The sequence below is a fragment of the Leguminivora glycinivorella genome, chromosome 14 (genome assembly GCF_023078275.1).
Source record: "Leguminivora glycinivorella isolate SPB_JAAS2020 chromosome 14, LegGlyc_1.1, whole genome shotgun sequence".
Taxonomy (NCBI): Eukaryota; Metazoa; Arthropoda; class Insecta; order Lepidoptera; family Tortricidae; genus Leguminivora; species Leguminivora glycinivorella.
The window spans coordinates 2,911,921-2,929,501 of record NC_062984.1 but is presented as its reverse complement, the minus strand read 5'-3'; the positions used below and the strand labels follow the sequence as shown (position 1 = coordinate 2,929,501).

The following is a 17,581-nucleotide window of genomic DNA, read 5'->3' as shown; positions in this document are numbered from 1 at the left end:
CTGAGCGTGGCCCGACACGCTCTTGGCCGGTTTTTTTTTTAAATTATAAATGGGCTTACTCTTGACCACAGACTAGCCAAAGGCAAAGACGTGGCCTACGATGGAGTGAGCTCGCCCAGAAGATGCCTGTTCACTCTTGACAATTTAATAAATACCGTAATTTGGGGTGAAAAGGGTTCCGGGGGTATATAATGTTATTATATTTCTTGACATATTCCTTCTATTTTCCGCAATCAAAGTAGGAAAATAATATATTATGTTTTTTTTATTATTATTATTGGTATTTAGGACAACAGCCGTAAATATTCAACTTACATAGGTATTTTTACATAGTCTTAGGCCAATAACAGTTATCTGTTGAATGAAAAGTATTATACACAATATGTTACTAAAAAAAAATGTGTTACATATTTAAAATTACAGTGAAAATGTGCAAGCCACACATTTTTATTTACAGTTTCATGTCTGTCAAAGTTGACGTTCAAATTTATTGGATTTTTACTCATTTTAATCGTTCATTATCCTTTTGAATGTGTATACACTTCTAAAGTTTATGTATAACAGAAAATCATAAGACATATTTTCATTTTTATAATGGTTTTCATGAAGAAAGCGATGCAACTGTGTTGGGGAATTTTTACGGGATGAATAAATATCCGCGGCCTGAGGGGTGAATGGGATCAGGAATGGGGGAATCGGGTCGCAAAGGGGTGAATAGGTTTACGAAGGGGCTGATTAGGGTCGGAAGAGGGGTGAATTGGGATGTGTGGTCAATGCTTGTCACATTGTATACAATAACTTACCTAAAGTGGTATTTTTATGAATGACCTCTCTGTATATGGACGCACTTTATACGTCAATGTATTGCTTCGTAGTTAGACTAGATACAAGAAATTAACACTTAGAAATGTTAATCACACTTCTGTCTACCTCCACGTTTCTACTTAAGTCCGCAAAAATCACCCATGGTTGCTATAATATAGACGGATTACTTTAAAATAAAAATCATAAGTATGAAACTATACAACTAGGGAAGAAATAAAATTATTTTATTGAATCATTTTTGATTTGTTCTTTTTCAAGTTTATATAAATAATACATTTTCAATTCGCTCAAAGGTTGGAAGAGATCCCTTATAGGGATAAGTTCGCCTTTGTACATCATAACTATACTGTATTTTTATGTCCTAACTTGTCTTATGTACAATAAAGTGTTCACATACATACATACATACATATATTGAAATAGATATCATACACGAAAGAAAAAACGACAAGGCCCACGGTGGCTGAGCCGGGAATCGAATCCGGGTCTTCAGCTTACGCAGCTAACGTTATTACCACTAGGCCACCAGGCCAGGTTAAAAAAACCGGCCAGATGAGAATTTATTTTCGCACAATTGTAAAACTAAATTATTTTTACTAGTTACCTCCAAAATACCAAATAAAATTGGGCTACATAGTACATCGTTTTCTGAAGATTTTGGGTTCATGGGGTCGGAACGGGTATAACTAACGTAATTTATGGTGAATTGGGCCAAAACCGACTTTTGAACGTCGATAGCCGTTTTTTTATATGTGCCATGTTAATTTTTTACACAAAAAAATCTTCCGGCAGTGTGAACTTCGGTTTGTCTTTGAAAATATGTCGTTTTATTTAGTAATTTTCGCTCACCCTAACGTTGGAGTGAATAGGGTCGGGAAGGGGGTGAATAGGGAAAAGGGTTGACTCTTTCGGATTGCGAACAAAATATGACCTGTCACGAGCGTATTATATTTATTTTACCAAAAAATAAGGATTAAATATGTTATGAGTGGTCGGTAATGAAATCTACACATATTATGATAACCCTTAACCAACCTTTATAGTTAGATGGTGCTCTGACGCGGTGAATAAGTAAGTATGGTCGTGGGCAGTGCGGATAACGTGTCAAAATATAAGCATAGTTTATTGCTATTTTTCATGTTTAAATAAACTTATAAACTAACGTAGTGGGTATTAAAGTAAAAGGTTCACAGTGAATATTAGGTTGCCAGAAATGTGTTTAGCTATACCATTGTATTGAATTTTGTATCATAAAGTCAAACTAGGTATTTACTACTAAGTAATGATTTACTCTGTGGGGTGTCTTTGATCACTTGCATGGGGTAACATTGACCATAATGACACATCGTTAAATTATTGTCTGATTTTGCCACGGTACTTGTTGCGGCTGATAATTTGATCGCTTCTTGTGATAAATATTGAAATAATTGCAAAAAAAGTTGGTTTTTCGAAGATGTTAATTTTTATTCTTGATCAAAGTAACCCCAAAATAGCGTTAAAGAGTTGTAATATTTGACTGCGAACCATTTTTTTTTATCTTTTCTTGACATAAAATACTTTTGTAAGGGATTACATTCGATTATCATTAAAAAAAATATATAGTGTATCAAAGTAACCCCAATGTCAGTTTATGTTTGATCACATCGTTTTTTTCTGCGTACATTATTTTATTTATTTATTTATTTATTTATTCCTTATTGCACATAAAAAAATAAGTACAAATGGTGGACATAATGCCTTAAGGCATTCTCTACCAGTCAACCACTGGGTTAAAAAGAAACATTTCATACGTGCAGGCATTGTGACAGAAAACAATAATCCTGATATCACTTATTTTGTTACCTTGTTAGCTTTTTAGCAGGAAAAGACTGAAAAACTCAGTGTAGGGTTCCGTAGTTTTCCGTATTTTTCTCAAAAACTACTGAACCTATCAAGTTCAAAACAATTTTCCTAGAAAGTCTTTATAAAGTTCTACTTTTGTGATTTTTTTCATATTTTTTAAACATATGGTTCAAAAGTTAGAGGGGGGGGGACGCACTTTTTTTTCCTTTAGGAGCGATTATTTCCGAAAATATTAATATTATAAAAAAACAATCTTAGCAAACCCTTATTCATTTTTAAATACCTATCCAACAATATATCACACGTTGGGGTTGGAATAAAAAAAATATCAGCCCCCACTTTACATGTAGGGGGGGTACCCTAATAAAACATTTTTTTCCATTTTTTATTTTTGCACTTTGTTGGCGTGATTGATATACATATTGGTACCAAATTTCAGCTTTCTAGTGCTAACGGTTACTGAGATTATCCGCGGACGGACGGACGGACGGACGGACGGATGGACGGACGGACGGACGGACAGACAGACATGGCGAAACTATAAGGATTCCTAGTTGGCTACGGAACCCTAAAAAGTTGATGGTCCCATTTTTTTTCTTCCTTAGTTACGTTACGTTTAAATTCCCAAATTGGTCAATGTAACCCACCAGATGTAGACACCGTCAACCTATTCTAATAATTCTCTTTTTATTTGAAAGAAAATTCGTTACGATAATATGTATATAAAATATGCAATCTAAGATAAAAAATGCTTTTCATATAGTTACAAACTTAGTTCAGATTTTTTTTGTACAACTTTTAAAAATTGTTCTACCTATCAAGTTCAAAATAATTTTCCTAAAAAGTCTTTTTTCTACTCCCGAACTATTATTCGTCATTTACAGGGTCGTGCATAGATCTTTAAAACCCTACATAAAAGTCTATTCCCCAAAGCCAGTGTCCGCCGTCTTTCCGCGCATGCGCGCAGTATCGAAAAAACTGAAAACGCATTGTTTGGCCCTGTAACTATGGCAACGCCTTATAACGATACGGCGCGCGTGCGCGGGAAGGCTTTGGGCAGCTGAGCTGACAGTGCAAACCTTTGCGTCAAAATACAGGAAACAGTGTGAATTTCACGAAAGTTATTCGAGAAACCTATTAACAACTAAGTGCATGGTCGTAGAAAAAGTATTGTATGCAACGGTGTTTAACTGAGTCAAAAAATACTCGTGGCGTCTTAATAACAATTTTCGGCTTCGCCTCAAATTGTTACCCACGCCACTCGTCTTTTTTGATCTCCTTTAAACGCCTGTTGCATAAAATACTATTTAAAGTTCTGCTTTTGAGATTTTTTCATATTTGAGAAAACAGCCCTTATGGCCTGAAATACGGCATACGGCAGTGATATTGACATTGACATATGCTTTTTCGTATTTTGATGGTATTTTGACTGCACTGTATTTTTTGCCATGCTAATTTGAACCTTATCTCTAAGCGATGTTTTTTAATTTTCAGTTACATCACAGATGTGTATGACATGACATCTAGGTATTTTTCCATTTAAAAGAAACTACAAGGGGCTTTACAGACGTGGCGACTGCAACTGGTACAGGGCCTTAGCCATAATTTAAAATTATATTGTGATTTTTATATGTATTTGTGGTTTATTTAATACTAAGTATGAGTTTCAACATTTTCAACTCAAGGAACTGAAATTAAGAGAAGGGACTCGGAAATTGGGTAAGATCAAGAGTCTGATGCAGATGCCGATGGCAGTATTGGATAAGATAAGATATGCGTCGATATTCCCTGTCTTTCTTTGTGTCTCTGACATGACTGCTGCTAGCTGTACTCTATTCATTAGGTTTTTATTTTATACACATACTTTATTTTTGTATCAAAATAAATGATAAATTGATAAAAAACCTAACGACCAAAAAGAATAAAGTACCTATCTGTTAGTCTTTAATACACCCCGCATATACGTAATGCACAGCACAGGCCTCCGAAGACCGGCAGGGCAATCATGGTCGCGCGATAAATGGTATAACATCGGGCCGTTCCTATCGCACTTACAAATAGTGTGATAGGGCTGATGGTTTATCATTTATCACGCGACCATAATTGTCTGCCTGGAGGTATCGGCCTTTAGCCCTTCACACACGTCTTTGAATAATGTTTGCGGGGATAGGCAGGCTGACGATTTTTAATCTAAGTATAGAAAAGTAACGCAAAATGAAGTGCAATGTAATTTGAAATACACCTAGATAAACAATCAATTGAATAAGGAACGTTATCTACATATTTAGGTAAATTTAAGTCACATGAGACATGAACAGAGAAGGAAAGCTAGATGATGCGTATTTTTTCTCTGTCTTCTTGTATGCTACCTTTTTTACAGTTTTAATTTCTCAAAGGAGGTCAGTAGTTGACTACAAACTCAAAATAACACTCTTGAAAAAAATTAAGGGTCACTGACCTTTCACAGTAAATTGAGGTAGTGTGAGTGAAGGGTGTTTGTGTGTGTAATGGGGTAATTTGACAGATTCTGAAAATTCTCCCTGCTCTACCCCCTCGGCCGAATTGGAATATAATAAAAATATAACTATAGAAAATTACATAAAGTTTAAACAAATTAGAGCAAAATGTCGTAAAATCCTTTCAACTAAGAAAACTGATGGATGGAACACTTTCTGTGAATCTATTTCGCCCTCCACTCCCTCTACATTTGTATGGAGGAATATACGAAGGTTTCGTAGAGGCGTTGCTCCTGTGTCCGCCTCTGGGTCGTCTTTCAACTGGGTAAACGATTTTTTAGATAAACTAGCCCCTCCTGCTGTTCCTAACGAGTCCGATATCCCAGTATCTTACTCTTTTAACAAATCTGATAATTTATTAGAGAAAGATTTTAGTTTAGATGAACTCAAAACGACGCTTGCTGCAGTAACGGACTCGTCTCCTGGTGCCGATGGGATCATGTACTCTTTTTGAAAAAAGCGGGCCCATTTTGTCATGATTTTTATTTAAATCTCATTAATAGAATCTTCGAGTCTGGTAATATCCCTGAATCGTGGAAGCATCAAATCATTCTTCCTATTTTAAAACCGGGTAAAGATCCCGAGCATTACAATTCTTACCGCCCAATTGCTCTGTCGTCAGTTCTGTGCAAGATAGTTGAGCATATGCTTAAAAATAGGTTAGAGTGGTTTGTTGAGAATTCGGGGTTTCTCGCTGAGACCCAATTCGGATTTAGAAAAGGTAGAAGTGTTACTGACAGCCATGCTCTATTATCAACAGATGTCAGAATAGCATTTTCTCAAAAACAATCCGTCGTTGCTGCCTTTCTCGACGTAGCAGCAGCATATGACAATGTTTTACTCCCGGTTCTCTGCAGGAAACTGCGTTCTATGAAAATTCCAGAGAAAGTTGTGCTTTTTATTAATAATCTCTTATCGGGCAGAAAGATTTCTTTAAGAGTACCTAACACGCAGAACAATCCAAAGTTTCTCTGGAGGGGCCTACCACAGGGCTCGGTTTTAAGTCCATTGCTATACAGTATATATACGTCGGACTTGGAACAATCCATTAATAACCATTGCAATATCCTACAATATGCGGATGATATTGCAATCTATTCGGTCCATAAGAACATCGTAGATGCGACCCGTTATGTAAATCATTCTCTGGAATCTCTAGGTTTATGGCTAGATACTCATGGTCTTGACCTATCCCCATCTAAGAGTTCTGCTCTAGTTTTCTCAAGAAGCAAGAATCATCCACCAGTCAATGTTTCATTTCGTTCTCAAAACATCCCAGTCCATAACATTGTAAAATTTCTAGGTGTATCATTTGATTCAAAATTAACGTTTACACAACATGTCGATAATACAATTGGGAAGTGTGAAAAAAACCTAAATATCATTCGTGCTCTCTCTGGCTGTTGGTGGGGAGCTCATCCTTACACCCAAAAATTGCTTTATAATGCCTTAATAAGATCACTCATGGACTTTGGTTCCATAATAATAGAACCATGTCGCAAAAAGATCTTAAAAAATTAGATGCTATCCAGGCAAAAGCCCTCAGAATAGTAACAGGGGCTATGAGATCTTCCCCTGTTAGAGCACTTCAGGTGGAGTGTGCTGACCCTCCTCTAAATTTCCGTCGCCAATATTTGGCTGACAGATACCTACTCCGCGCTTCTCAATTAGAAAATCATCCCATTTTTCCAAAACTCCAAATTTTGCAGGCCCATATTGAAGTAAACGCTTTCTGGCTTAGAAAACAAAAACCAAACCTTTATACCAGTCTAAACAGATTATATGATATCAACGTCCCCATAGCAAAATTTCCAAAAATACCCATTTATACTGTTCCTTATGCTGCCTTAATGTTCGAACAAAAATCTGTCAAAATCGGCGTTACGCGAAGTTCAAATAGCATAAATGAAAAATTCCTGATTGCAATAAGAGACAAATGGAAGGAATGGGATTTATTTTTCTTAGATGCTTCTAAATCTGTCAATAGCTCTGTTGGCTGTGCTTTCATTCATGATAACCTCGAATCAGTCCACAAATTTCAACTTCCTTCAGTTTGCTCTATTTTCACTGGGGAATGCGTAGCCATTTTGAAAGCAATCAGATACATTATGGAACACAAACTGTCTAAATCTGTAATCTTCTCCGATAGCTTAAGTTCAATCCAGGCTATCACCTGTAATTCTATCAAAAATTGTGCGAAAACCCCTATAATTTGCTTAATCAAAGAATCCCTCTTTACTTGTCACCTATTAAATTTAGACGTTCAGTTATCATGGATCCCTAGCCACAAAGGCATTCATGGTAATGAATTGGCTGATAAAGCTGCAAAAGAGGCAACTGTAACTGGTAGTAGGTGTTTCTATCAATGTTTTAGTAAGGACTTGGATGTGATTTCCTCGACAAAGCTGAACTCTGATTGGTCAGATCTTTGGATTACTAATAATAAATTACAGTTCTTTCAAATTCAGCAAAAAATTTACCCCAAACCTTGGTTCTTTAAATTTAAATTTAATAAGAAGGTAACGAGCTGCCTGATTCGCCTTAGACTGGGTCATGTCTGTTCTCCAGAATTCCTATACAAGATAAAGAAAAAAGCTAGCCCAGAATGCCAATGTGGTTATGGCGTGGGCACAATCGAACATATATTTTTTGAATGCCCATCGAACCGTTTTTGCTTATACGATCTCTTACTTAAATTGAAAGTCCCTCTTCCTTGTAATATAAAATCTCTTTTAGCTAGCACAGATCCCAAAGTATTAAAAATGATAGCACATTTTCTTGAAAAAAATAATATCAGTTTGTAAATATTGCGTATATACCTAGTTGTATATGTTTATTATGTTCATAATATTATGTACCAAGTATGCAACTTATTACTTTTGATTCAAAATTTGGGGTTAAATTTTTAGGTGCACTCCTGAAATCACCCCTACTCACTTGACATTGGCAAAGTGCCCTGGCAGCAAAAGCCAATCCTAACAAAAAAAAAAAAAAAAATTCATTGTTTTCTTTTCTTCATACTTTTCTTGTGGAGTATTAAATTAAATTTAAACTTTATTAAGGAAATAATTATTTTGTTAAATATTTGATTTATCTTCCTGCCTTGCTACCAGATTTTGCAGAAGGCAACTAGTCTTTTTAACATGTTATGATTTATCTTATGTTATGTGAAGCTGTGTTTGAAATAAATATAAAATAACCTTTGCTTTATTCCTATTAACTAAATAAAATATCTACATTCATGGTATCTTCGCTATGACCCACAGATGTCATATATACCATAGATCAAGCAAACGTATCTACTTAGCGTGTCAAATGAACTCAGTGAAATCCACTGAGTTGTCCGTCTTTACTCGCAGCTTGCAGCTTTCGGGCGTCAATTTTTGTAAGTTGAAGTCAACCAAAACATAAAAAAATGCCTCGTTACGTGATATTCAATTGCAACAACACAAAAATTATGAACAATCAAGAGCCTGAGACATATTTAAAATTACAGGCAAGAATCAACTTCAGTACAAAATTTGACACGCTCGGCCCCTATACAAATATATGAATTTGTTTCTTCTATCTAAATTAAGTTCTGTGCTATGACCAGTATCATTTTAATGCAAAAACTAATAGCCATGAAACTGAACAAGGCAGAATTTGACAGAATTAAAATGCAGGAAGTTAATATAAAGCAAAAGAAACAAAAAATGCTAAGGTGAGTAGAGTTGTAGATACACGACCAATTTCTGAAATGGCCTGTTAATGAGAAAAAATATTGTACACAAAATGGAACTGTAAGCAAAATCCAATGGAGCACGTCATACAGAGGTGCCCAAAACACGAGTACTAAGGTTATCAGTATGATCTTACTAGACTTGACGTCCAATGCTGTGCAGTGGTTGCAATACTTGGATGTTACCTTATAATCTTTCATTTTTCCTGTTTGTATACATCACCATACAATTAACTAACTAATATGGCTCTGTGATCCAAAGAGAATCTTGGCCTCCAAAACAAGAGCATGCCACCTGTCCCGATCCTGCACAGCTTCCCAGATAGGCCCTCTTAGCACTTAGCAGCCCAATCCTCTCCCATTCTTAGTACAATTAAATTATAAAAATCCAATGAAATCAATATCTTTATTTATTTTACAGTTCATTAAAAGAAATTCTAGAGAATCAGACATTTAATAATACATGTAGACTATGCTTGAGATCTGGCGGAAGGAATATGTTTGGAGGAGAACTGGACTTTGATGTTGTTTTCGCCATTGGACACATCTTGGGAATACAGGTTAGAATATTTTGGTATATTCTGCAACTTTGTCTATGCTTATATCATTGACATTGAATTAATATTATGTGAGCGAGTTTAGTGTCCCACTTTGTCGATTGCTATAAAGCTGCTGTGAGTTTATTCTTTTTATTATAAATGGGCTTACTCTTGACCACAGACTAGCCAAAGGCAAAGACGTGGCCTACGATGGAGTGAGCTCGCCCCGAAGATGCCTGATGATACAAGCAAATCTCGTCTTTATGGTTCTCAACAAAGTGGGACATTTTACTAAACACTTTATTTATATATCGGTTTACCTTAGCTCTTTACCTTTAAAATCAATCCTAAAAATTTTGGTGATCATATGTATATTTTTGGTATTATATTATATAATAGTTCAAATATAATTAAGCTATTCTTGCAGATGCAGATTGTAGATAACATTTTTTTCAATATTAATACTTAGCAGAGCAATCTTTAACTTAAGAAATAAATAAATACATTACAATATTTTAACTTTGGCCTACTTGCTCCCCAACTGGTTGATCCTAACTTAACTTTTTTAAGTTTATTGATAACTTAACATATTCTATTAAGATTATTTGTGAGTGTGTTTAGCAAAAGGTCCCACTTTGATGTTTACCATTATGGCGAGATTTACTTGTATCTTTATGTGAATAAACTGACAAGGCAGCTTTATAGCAATTGACAGAGTGGGACGTTTTCCCGTACACAGTACACACTCAATTTTTTTATATTTCTGCTATATTTATAGATTACAGAAGATGATGGAAAGCCTCAGCACATTTGTAGCGAGTGTGAACACACATTACAACAGGCCTCACGACTTAAGCAGACTGCGGAGGCTACACAGTGGCGGCTGCAGCAGGAGTTAGAAATGAGTTAGTATCATCTATCATCTTACAGAATAATAGCTAGAAAGAGAATTTAATACAGAAGGCATGCGCATATGAACGTCAAATAAATGTACACAGGCTCTAACCCTACGCCTCAGCCTCAAGAAGATTTCAGTCCCTCCTCAGTTGGAGAAGTATAATGTATGTATATTCCAGTGGCTGATGAAGCGCCATCAGACTGGAGCGATGGGCCAGACCACAGCGGCTACTTTAAGGCAAGCGACGCGGATGTTGCGCGAGAATGGATCTGTAGGAAATGTCGTGGGTCTTTTAACACGCAGGTACGTTCTTAGGCCCAGCGCTCACTATCGGCACGGCACAAAGACTGCAATTATTGCCTAAGGCAGAGTCCCCACTTAGGCGTCGCGTGTCTTGCGGCGCGCGCCACGCCGCCTGGGGCGCGTCTTACGTCCTTCCTATACAAAATGTACTGAGGAGACGTTTTTTGAATTACATTCAGGTGGCGTGGCGGAGACGTCCGTTGCGCGCCCCAAGACATGCGTCTTATGGGTGTGGATGGTCCCTAAGAGTACTCAGGCATGCCGAGATATGCTTAGGAATACCGAGGGTAATACTCAAGGATGCCGACTTGCCGAGTTGCTCTGTCTTCAAATCAAACAAATGCAAATGGCGGCAAGCGTCTCGCGAGGTTCCCGCTTCGGATCACCCGAAGCCTGCCGAAAGTAGCCGAGGGTTGCATCTTTAGATATGCCTTTACGCTACCGAAGATATGCCTTTACGTTATAATTATTTACAATACTCTACTTACTTAAAAATAATCCAAAATTGACATTGTTAAAAAGTTTAAAAATAATATAATAGAAAGACTGTTTTTTTAACATTATCATAACGGACCAAATGAAGAGGGATTATAGCTTATTTTACTTTACAATATCTGGGCAACCGAGCTTCGCTCTGTTCTATTTTAATTTATCACGTCTTTAGATAAAAAAAAACTCTTATAAATAAAAAAACAAAAAACAAAAACTTAATTTCTGGCCGGGATTCGAAACCCTTACACCTACGATCTGTCTGCGTACATTAGACCGACCTCGTACGACTGAGCTAAGCGGAATCGATGCGCGCGCGGCGAAATTAACGACCATATTTTACGTTTACTAACGCGAAAGAAAAACTCATGAAAACTCGAAAATTCGCGTTTTCCGGGATCTACGGCTACGCTAGATCAATTTTTCACCCCCTAAAACCCCCACATAACAAATTTCAGCGAAATCGTTAGAGCGGTTTCCGAAATCGTCGGTATATATAAATAAATAAATATACAAGAATTGCTCGTTTCAAAGTGTACGATTAATCATTTGTGTAATTTACATTACAACTTACAGGAAGAGTTTAATGAACATGAGAAGCTGCCATCCTGTAAAACACAGCCCTGTGGCTACGTGTGTGAAACGTGCGGGTTGGAACTGAAGTCTATGTCGCGGCTCAAGAGACACAGGTGAGAAAGCTTTTATTGTTATTATAGCTCAGACGTGGTGGAGGAGATCGGACACCGCAAGTACGCTGTAAATAATTACAAAGTGTTTGTTATATTAAACATGTAAAATCGGGTAACTCATTTAAAATTGTCGAAGGTCGCTTGACATGTTTCGCTCCGTAACGAGGAGCGTATCATCGGCATCGCGTCGCGCGTGCTCAATGAAAATGCTCCTAGTTACGGAGCGAAACATGTCGAGCTACCTTCGACAATTTTACGCGAGTTACCCGATTTTACATGTTTAATATGTCAGTGTCTCACGGTAGTATAATTTTTGCACATGTCTTTCACCGACTGAATACTGTCATCTAATGTACAGTCAGCCAAAAAAGTGGTTTACCACTTTTCGACCTTAAGTATGTGTTTGAAATAGAGTCAAAAAGTGGTAAACCACTTTCTTGCCTGACTGTACCTCAACATCATGTTACCATATGTTAATATTAAGTATTTTAGCAAAAAAACTACTTTGATTCTGATAGTTTTATTATTAAAAGTGTTTGTTAATTTCCAGGCAGACGCACACAAACGCGTTCCCCCACTTGTGTACCATGTGTCCGTACCGCGCGCGCACCGCGTACGCGCTCTCCGTGCACTCCCGCGCGCATTCGGGCGCGCGCCCCGCGCGCTGCCACTGCGGCGCCACGTTCGCCTCGGCCTCCAACCTCGCCTCGCACCGCCGCACGCATCTGCCTCCCGGGTACCACTGTCAACTGTGCGGCAAGGGGTTCAAGTTCAGAGCGGTGAGTCACACTTACAATAGCTTGTTATAACACAAAATTCCTAGCGATATATCTGTCATTAACTACTATATCTTCTGGCTTTTAATCTTGCCTCGCACCGCCGCACGCATCTGCCTCCCGGGTTCCATTGTCAGCTGTGCGGCAAGGGGTTCAAGTTCAGAGCGGTGAGTTGCAACATAGATTAAATATAACAAGATCATACCATCCCATACATTAAAATGCGACCGCCTACGAACCCGCTTACACTCCACCACACATAGATGGCGCCACAAAAAAATGCCTTGTTGCCACCGATTATTTGTAGATTGGCATTAAGTGTCAATTCCGAGCCGTAAATCTATGTCAAAAGTGACACTTAACGCCATCTACAAGTATAATCGAAAGCTACAAGACATTTTTTTTGTGGCGCCATCTATGTGTGGTGGAGTGTAAGCGCGGTTTTAGGCGGTCGCATTTTAATGTATGGGATGGTATGATCTTGTTATATTTAATCTATGGTTGCAACTACCTCTAGCGTCTTTTAGCACAAGATCCCAAGTATTAGTGCTTTAAGGTTGATAATTCGTTCGGTATAGGTACAGCATACGGTTAGTCCCCGCAGGCGAGATAACAACCAATGAGTGGTGCAATATAATTGGTCTTTAACTCGTTCGATATGCAGCGTACGGGGAGTCCCCGCATGCGAGATAACAACCAATGAAAGTGGTGCAATTTAATTAGTCGTTACGCAGCATACGGGGACTCCCCGCAGGCGAGATAACTACCAATGAAAGTGGTGCAATTTAATTAGTCGTTATGCAGCATACGGGGACTCCCCGCAGGCGAGATAACTACCAATGAAAGTTACTATTACGTTTTCATTAGTCAATAGGGCCCACATTCGGGGTACGAGGTCCTCTTGATAATAGTCATGTATTTTTGGTCTAGTTTTACATAGGTACATTGAGTGTCTTATTGCACTAAAATGATAAAACATCGGGCCGTCCCTATCGTACTTACAAATAGTGCGATAGGGACCTGTAGGCCTAGCACATGATGGCCGCGAGAGTATGTCGCCGCGAGATAGACTACCCGTCCTTATGTCATTAATACAGTTAGAAGAAGACGGGTCATCTATCTCGCGGCGACATACTCTCGCGGCCATCATGTGCTAGGCCTACAGATGTTGATGTTTTATCATTTATCGCGCGACCATAATTTTCTGCCTAGACTTACATCTGCCATCTGCCTATTGGTTGTTTCAGGCACTTGAGAACCACATGGCGTCCCAACACAGCAACGCGAAGCCTTTTAACTGCAAAATATGTGCAAAAGCGTTTTCTACAAGGTAGGTGCCATGAAAATAGTGTTGCCATATACTAATAATTACACCAGCGCGTCTCGATCCAAGGCGTAATAGTCGCCATCTAGGGCTGAGTAGCTGTACTACTAGTCTACAATAGATGTTATCATAGCAACTATACACAATATACATGTAGGCACAATCGTGCATTTCTCAACAATTTACTACTAAATTACAAACGGGAGTTACAATATAGAGTTCCGGTTGTAATATTACTTAGCTGAAAAATGTTGAGTAGTATTGATAATTCTGCTACTCACCGATTGATGGCGACAGAGTTAGGCTTCGTCTATGTGTAATTTGTCTATAGTATCCATACTAATGTTATAAATGGGAAAGTGTGTGTGTCTGTTTGTCCGTCTTTCACGGCAAAACGGATCGACGAATTGACGTGGTTTTTTAAGTGAAGGTAGTTGAAGGGATATAGACTACTTTTTGTCTCTTTCTAACGCGAGCGAAGCCGCGCGCAAAAGCTAGTTAGTTAATAAATGCCATACAACGTCGCTGGAATCATGGCTCGCCCGAGGCAAAGCGGCAACAAGTTACTTGCTGTTAAGTCTTAACAAACCTAGCCTTTCTATTTCTAAATAGACATCCTAAAATAAAACATATTTTATGACTGGTTCAGTTTTCGTTCACACATATTTTTTAAAATCTCTGTGCTCACATCTATCTTGTTTTCATAAATCCTATTGCTAACGCTTAATGACCTCTCATCTCAAGGATGTTCGTATTTGAAATTTATTTTATTTTATTTGTCAGGAAAACTTACAGCTAGAGTACGAATATTCGGTTCAGCCCTTACCGAACCGAACATTCGGCCGAATATTCGGTTACGCCATATTTTTAAAGCGAATGTTAATATTAAAACTATGAAATTATTGATAATGTTTATACATACTACAACTATGTTCTTATGATTTAGTGGATAACTAAAACTTAGTTAAAACAACTCTGAACTCTTCTCAATTTTAACTGTTTTACAAAACAATTGTTTTTATATTTTGACGCATTTTTAGTAGTTCCTTAGAAAGCTACTAAAATAGGAGCTTATTATCCAATGGAATGCGTAAGATCTTCATTAGTTATTTACTTTATTTATTAATTATTCGGCCGTACGAACATTGAAAAACTTAGCGAATATGCCGAATACCGAATATTCGGCCCATCTCTACTTACAGCTAAGTTACAATAAGGCTTGAAACATAAAAACAATGAGCCAATAACAAGTTTCCACAGATAGAAACTTTGCAAAGTACATGCGTGCAAAATTACAGAAAATTTTGAAATATATTTGAAGATTTAGTACTACATATGTATGAGTATTTGAAGTACCTACAGCAGTAATGAGTTTGAGCAATGACCGAAAACAAACAGTAAGAGAGTAAGAGAAAAAAACCGGCCAAGAGCGTGTCGGGCCACGCTCAGTGTAGGGTTCCGTAGTTTTCCGTATTTTTCTCAAAAACTACTGAACCTATCAAGTTCAAAACAATTTTCCTAGAAAGTATTTATAAAGTTCTACTTTTGTGATTTTTTTCATATTTTTTAAACATATGGTTCAAAAGTTAGAGGGGGGGGGCGCACTTTTTGTTCCTTTAGGAGCGATTATTTCCGTAAATATTAATATTATCAAAAAACGATCTCAGTAAACCCTAATTCATTTTTTAATACCTATCCAACAATATATCACACGTTGGGGTTGGAATGAAAAAAATATAAGCCCCCACTTTACATGTAGGGGGGGTACCCTAATAAAACATTTTTTTCCATTTTTTATTTTTGCACTTTGTTGGCGTGATTGATATACATATTGGTACCAAATTTCAGCTTTCTAGTGCTAACGGTAACTGAGATTATCTGCGGACGGACGGACAGACAGACATGGCGAAACTATAAGGGTTCCTAGTTGACTACGGAACCCTAAAAAGGGGGGAAAAAGCAGTAACCTATCTACAGTGTTATTTGAGAGTTAACAGTGGGAGAAGTCTTGGGTCAGTAGAATGCAGTATAATAGCATATGATTTACCTTGTTACAGGAAAATGATCCGCCGGCACGAGTTAAAAGCGCACAATCGGCCTAAAATGCGCTCTGGGATCCTGCCTAGCTACATGCGCACACAGGATACCTGAACTAAAGAAAACGCCTTACTCCCATCTTACACGCCGGCAACGGACTTACCACCCGGCCACTGGCGATCAAATATATGAAAGAGGCGCATTCCTAAGCCAGCGTTCCCACTTAAGCGTCGCGTGTCTCGGGGCGCGCAACGGACGTCCGCGCCACGCCACCTGAGTGTAATTCAAAAAACGTCCTGTAATTCAAAAGACGCGCCCCAGGTGGCGTGGCGGCGGCGTGGCGCGCGCCGCGCCGCCTGGGGGCGCGTCTTACGTCCTTCCTATACAAAATGTACTGAGGAGACGTTTTTTGAATTACACTTAGGCGGCGTGGCGGAGACGTCCGTTGCGCGCCCCGAGACACGCGACGCTCTGATGTGGCCGGTACCTAACACACAGTCTAAGCTCGTGTAGGTGAACGCGTACTATGCTTGTATGAGGGAAATATGACAGGTCGACTGTTCGCGTTTTTGACAGGCGGTAACTGTGAGGTAACCGAGAGCGGGTGGGCGGCACTTTTAGCGGGGAGCGGGAGTGGCCATACTGTACGATAGTACTATTTATTATACTGTACCTCTAGTGTTGCGGGTGACCGCTGACAATTTATTTATTTCCTGGGGGGTTACCATGAAGTGCTAAAGCCATTCACTTTGGTTGAGAGAAAGGGACGAAGCTACAGCAATTCCATAGCTCCGTCCCTCTCTCTCAACCTAAACTGAACGGCTTTAGCACTTCATGGTAGCCCCCCTGGTCATGAAAAAAAGAAGTATAGGTGCGTTAGGGACTGCGAGTTCAAACTCTTTTGTGATGAATGAATTCATCGCACAAAAATGTATGTAAATGTTGCAATATAAAATCTAAGTTGAAAAAGCATATGTGAATTACAAATGTTAGTTTATAAAGTTACTATTATTAAGTTTAGGCAGATTAAAGTTGTTCATGAAATAAAGCCTTCTTTTTTTTAAGAAATACTAAACAAAATAGTACATTTCGATACAAGTGCGAAAAAGAGGAAGTTCGAAACGAGTGGCGAAAAATTAAAACACGACCGAAGGGAGTGTTTTAAATCGACACGAGTTACGAATTCCCTTTTCGCAAGTGTATCGAACGACGTTTTTCAGTACAGATGGACCTCCGAAGTTTCGATCTGCCATATAATGAACCACTTCTCGCACTAGTGCGTAAAAAAAAACACCATCTGTAGGCCTAGCACATGATGGCCGCGGGAGTATGTCGCCGCGAGATAGATGCCACGTCTTCTTCTAACTGTATTAATGACATAAGGACGGGTAGTCTATCTCGCGGCGACATACTCCCGCGGCCATCATGTGCTAGGCCTACTGTACTGAAAACCCCTTTAAACGTGCCCTAGCCCCACTTTTCTTTAGAGCTGAATTAGACGGCCGGCATACGAACTCGCATGCGATGTAGATACATTACGGACTATTGAGGCTACAAACAACTCAGCGCACCAATCGAATACACAATGTAATGAAAATGAAACTTGTATATGGTTTCTCGTA

The 17,581-nt window shown here is 38.4% G+C and overlaps 1 protein-coding gene across 1 annotated transcript; it reads left to right on the top strand.

The window, feature by feature from the left end:
• Positions 1-8,768: 8,768 nt before the first annotated feature.
• On the top strand, positions 8,769-16,234 carry LOC125233639 (zinc finger protein 90-like). The gene is made up of 8 exons (XM_048139707.1): positions 8,769-8,886; positions 9,326-9,464; positions 10,222-10,348; positions 10,520-10,644; positions 11,710-11,822; positions 12,373-12,601; positions 13,846-13,928; positions 15,980-16,234. Exons 1-8 carry the CDS (start codon positions 8,771-8,773, stop codon positions 16,071-16,073), a joined length of 1,026 nt encoding a protein of 341 aa, XP_047995664.1. The 5' UTR covers positions 8,769-8,770; the 3' UTR covers positions 16,074-16,234.
• The last annotated feature ends 1,347 nt before the right edge of the window (positions 16,235-17,581 follow it).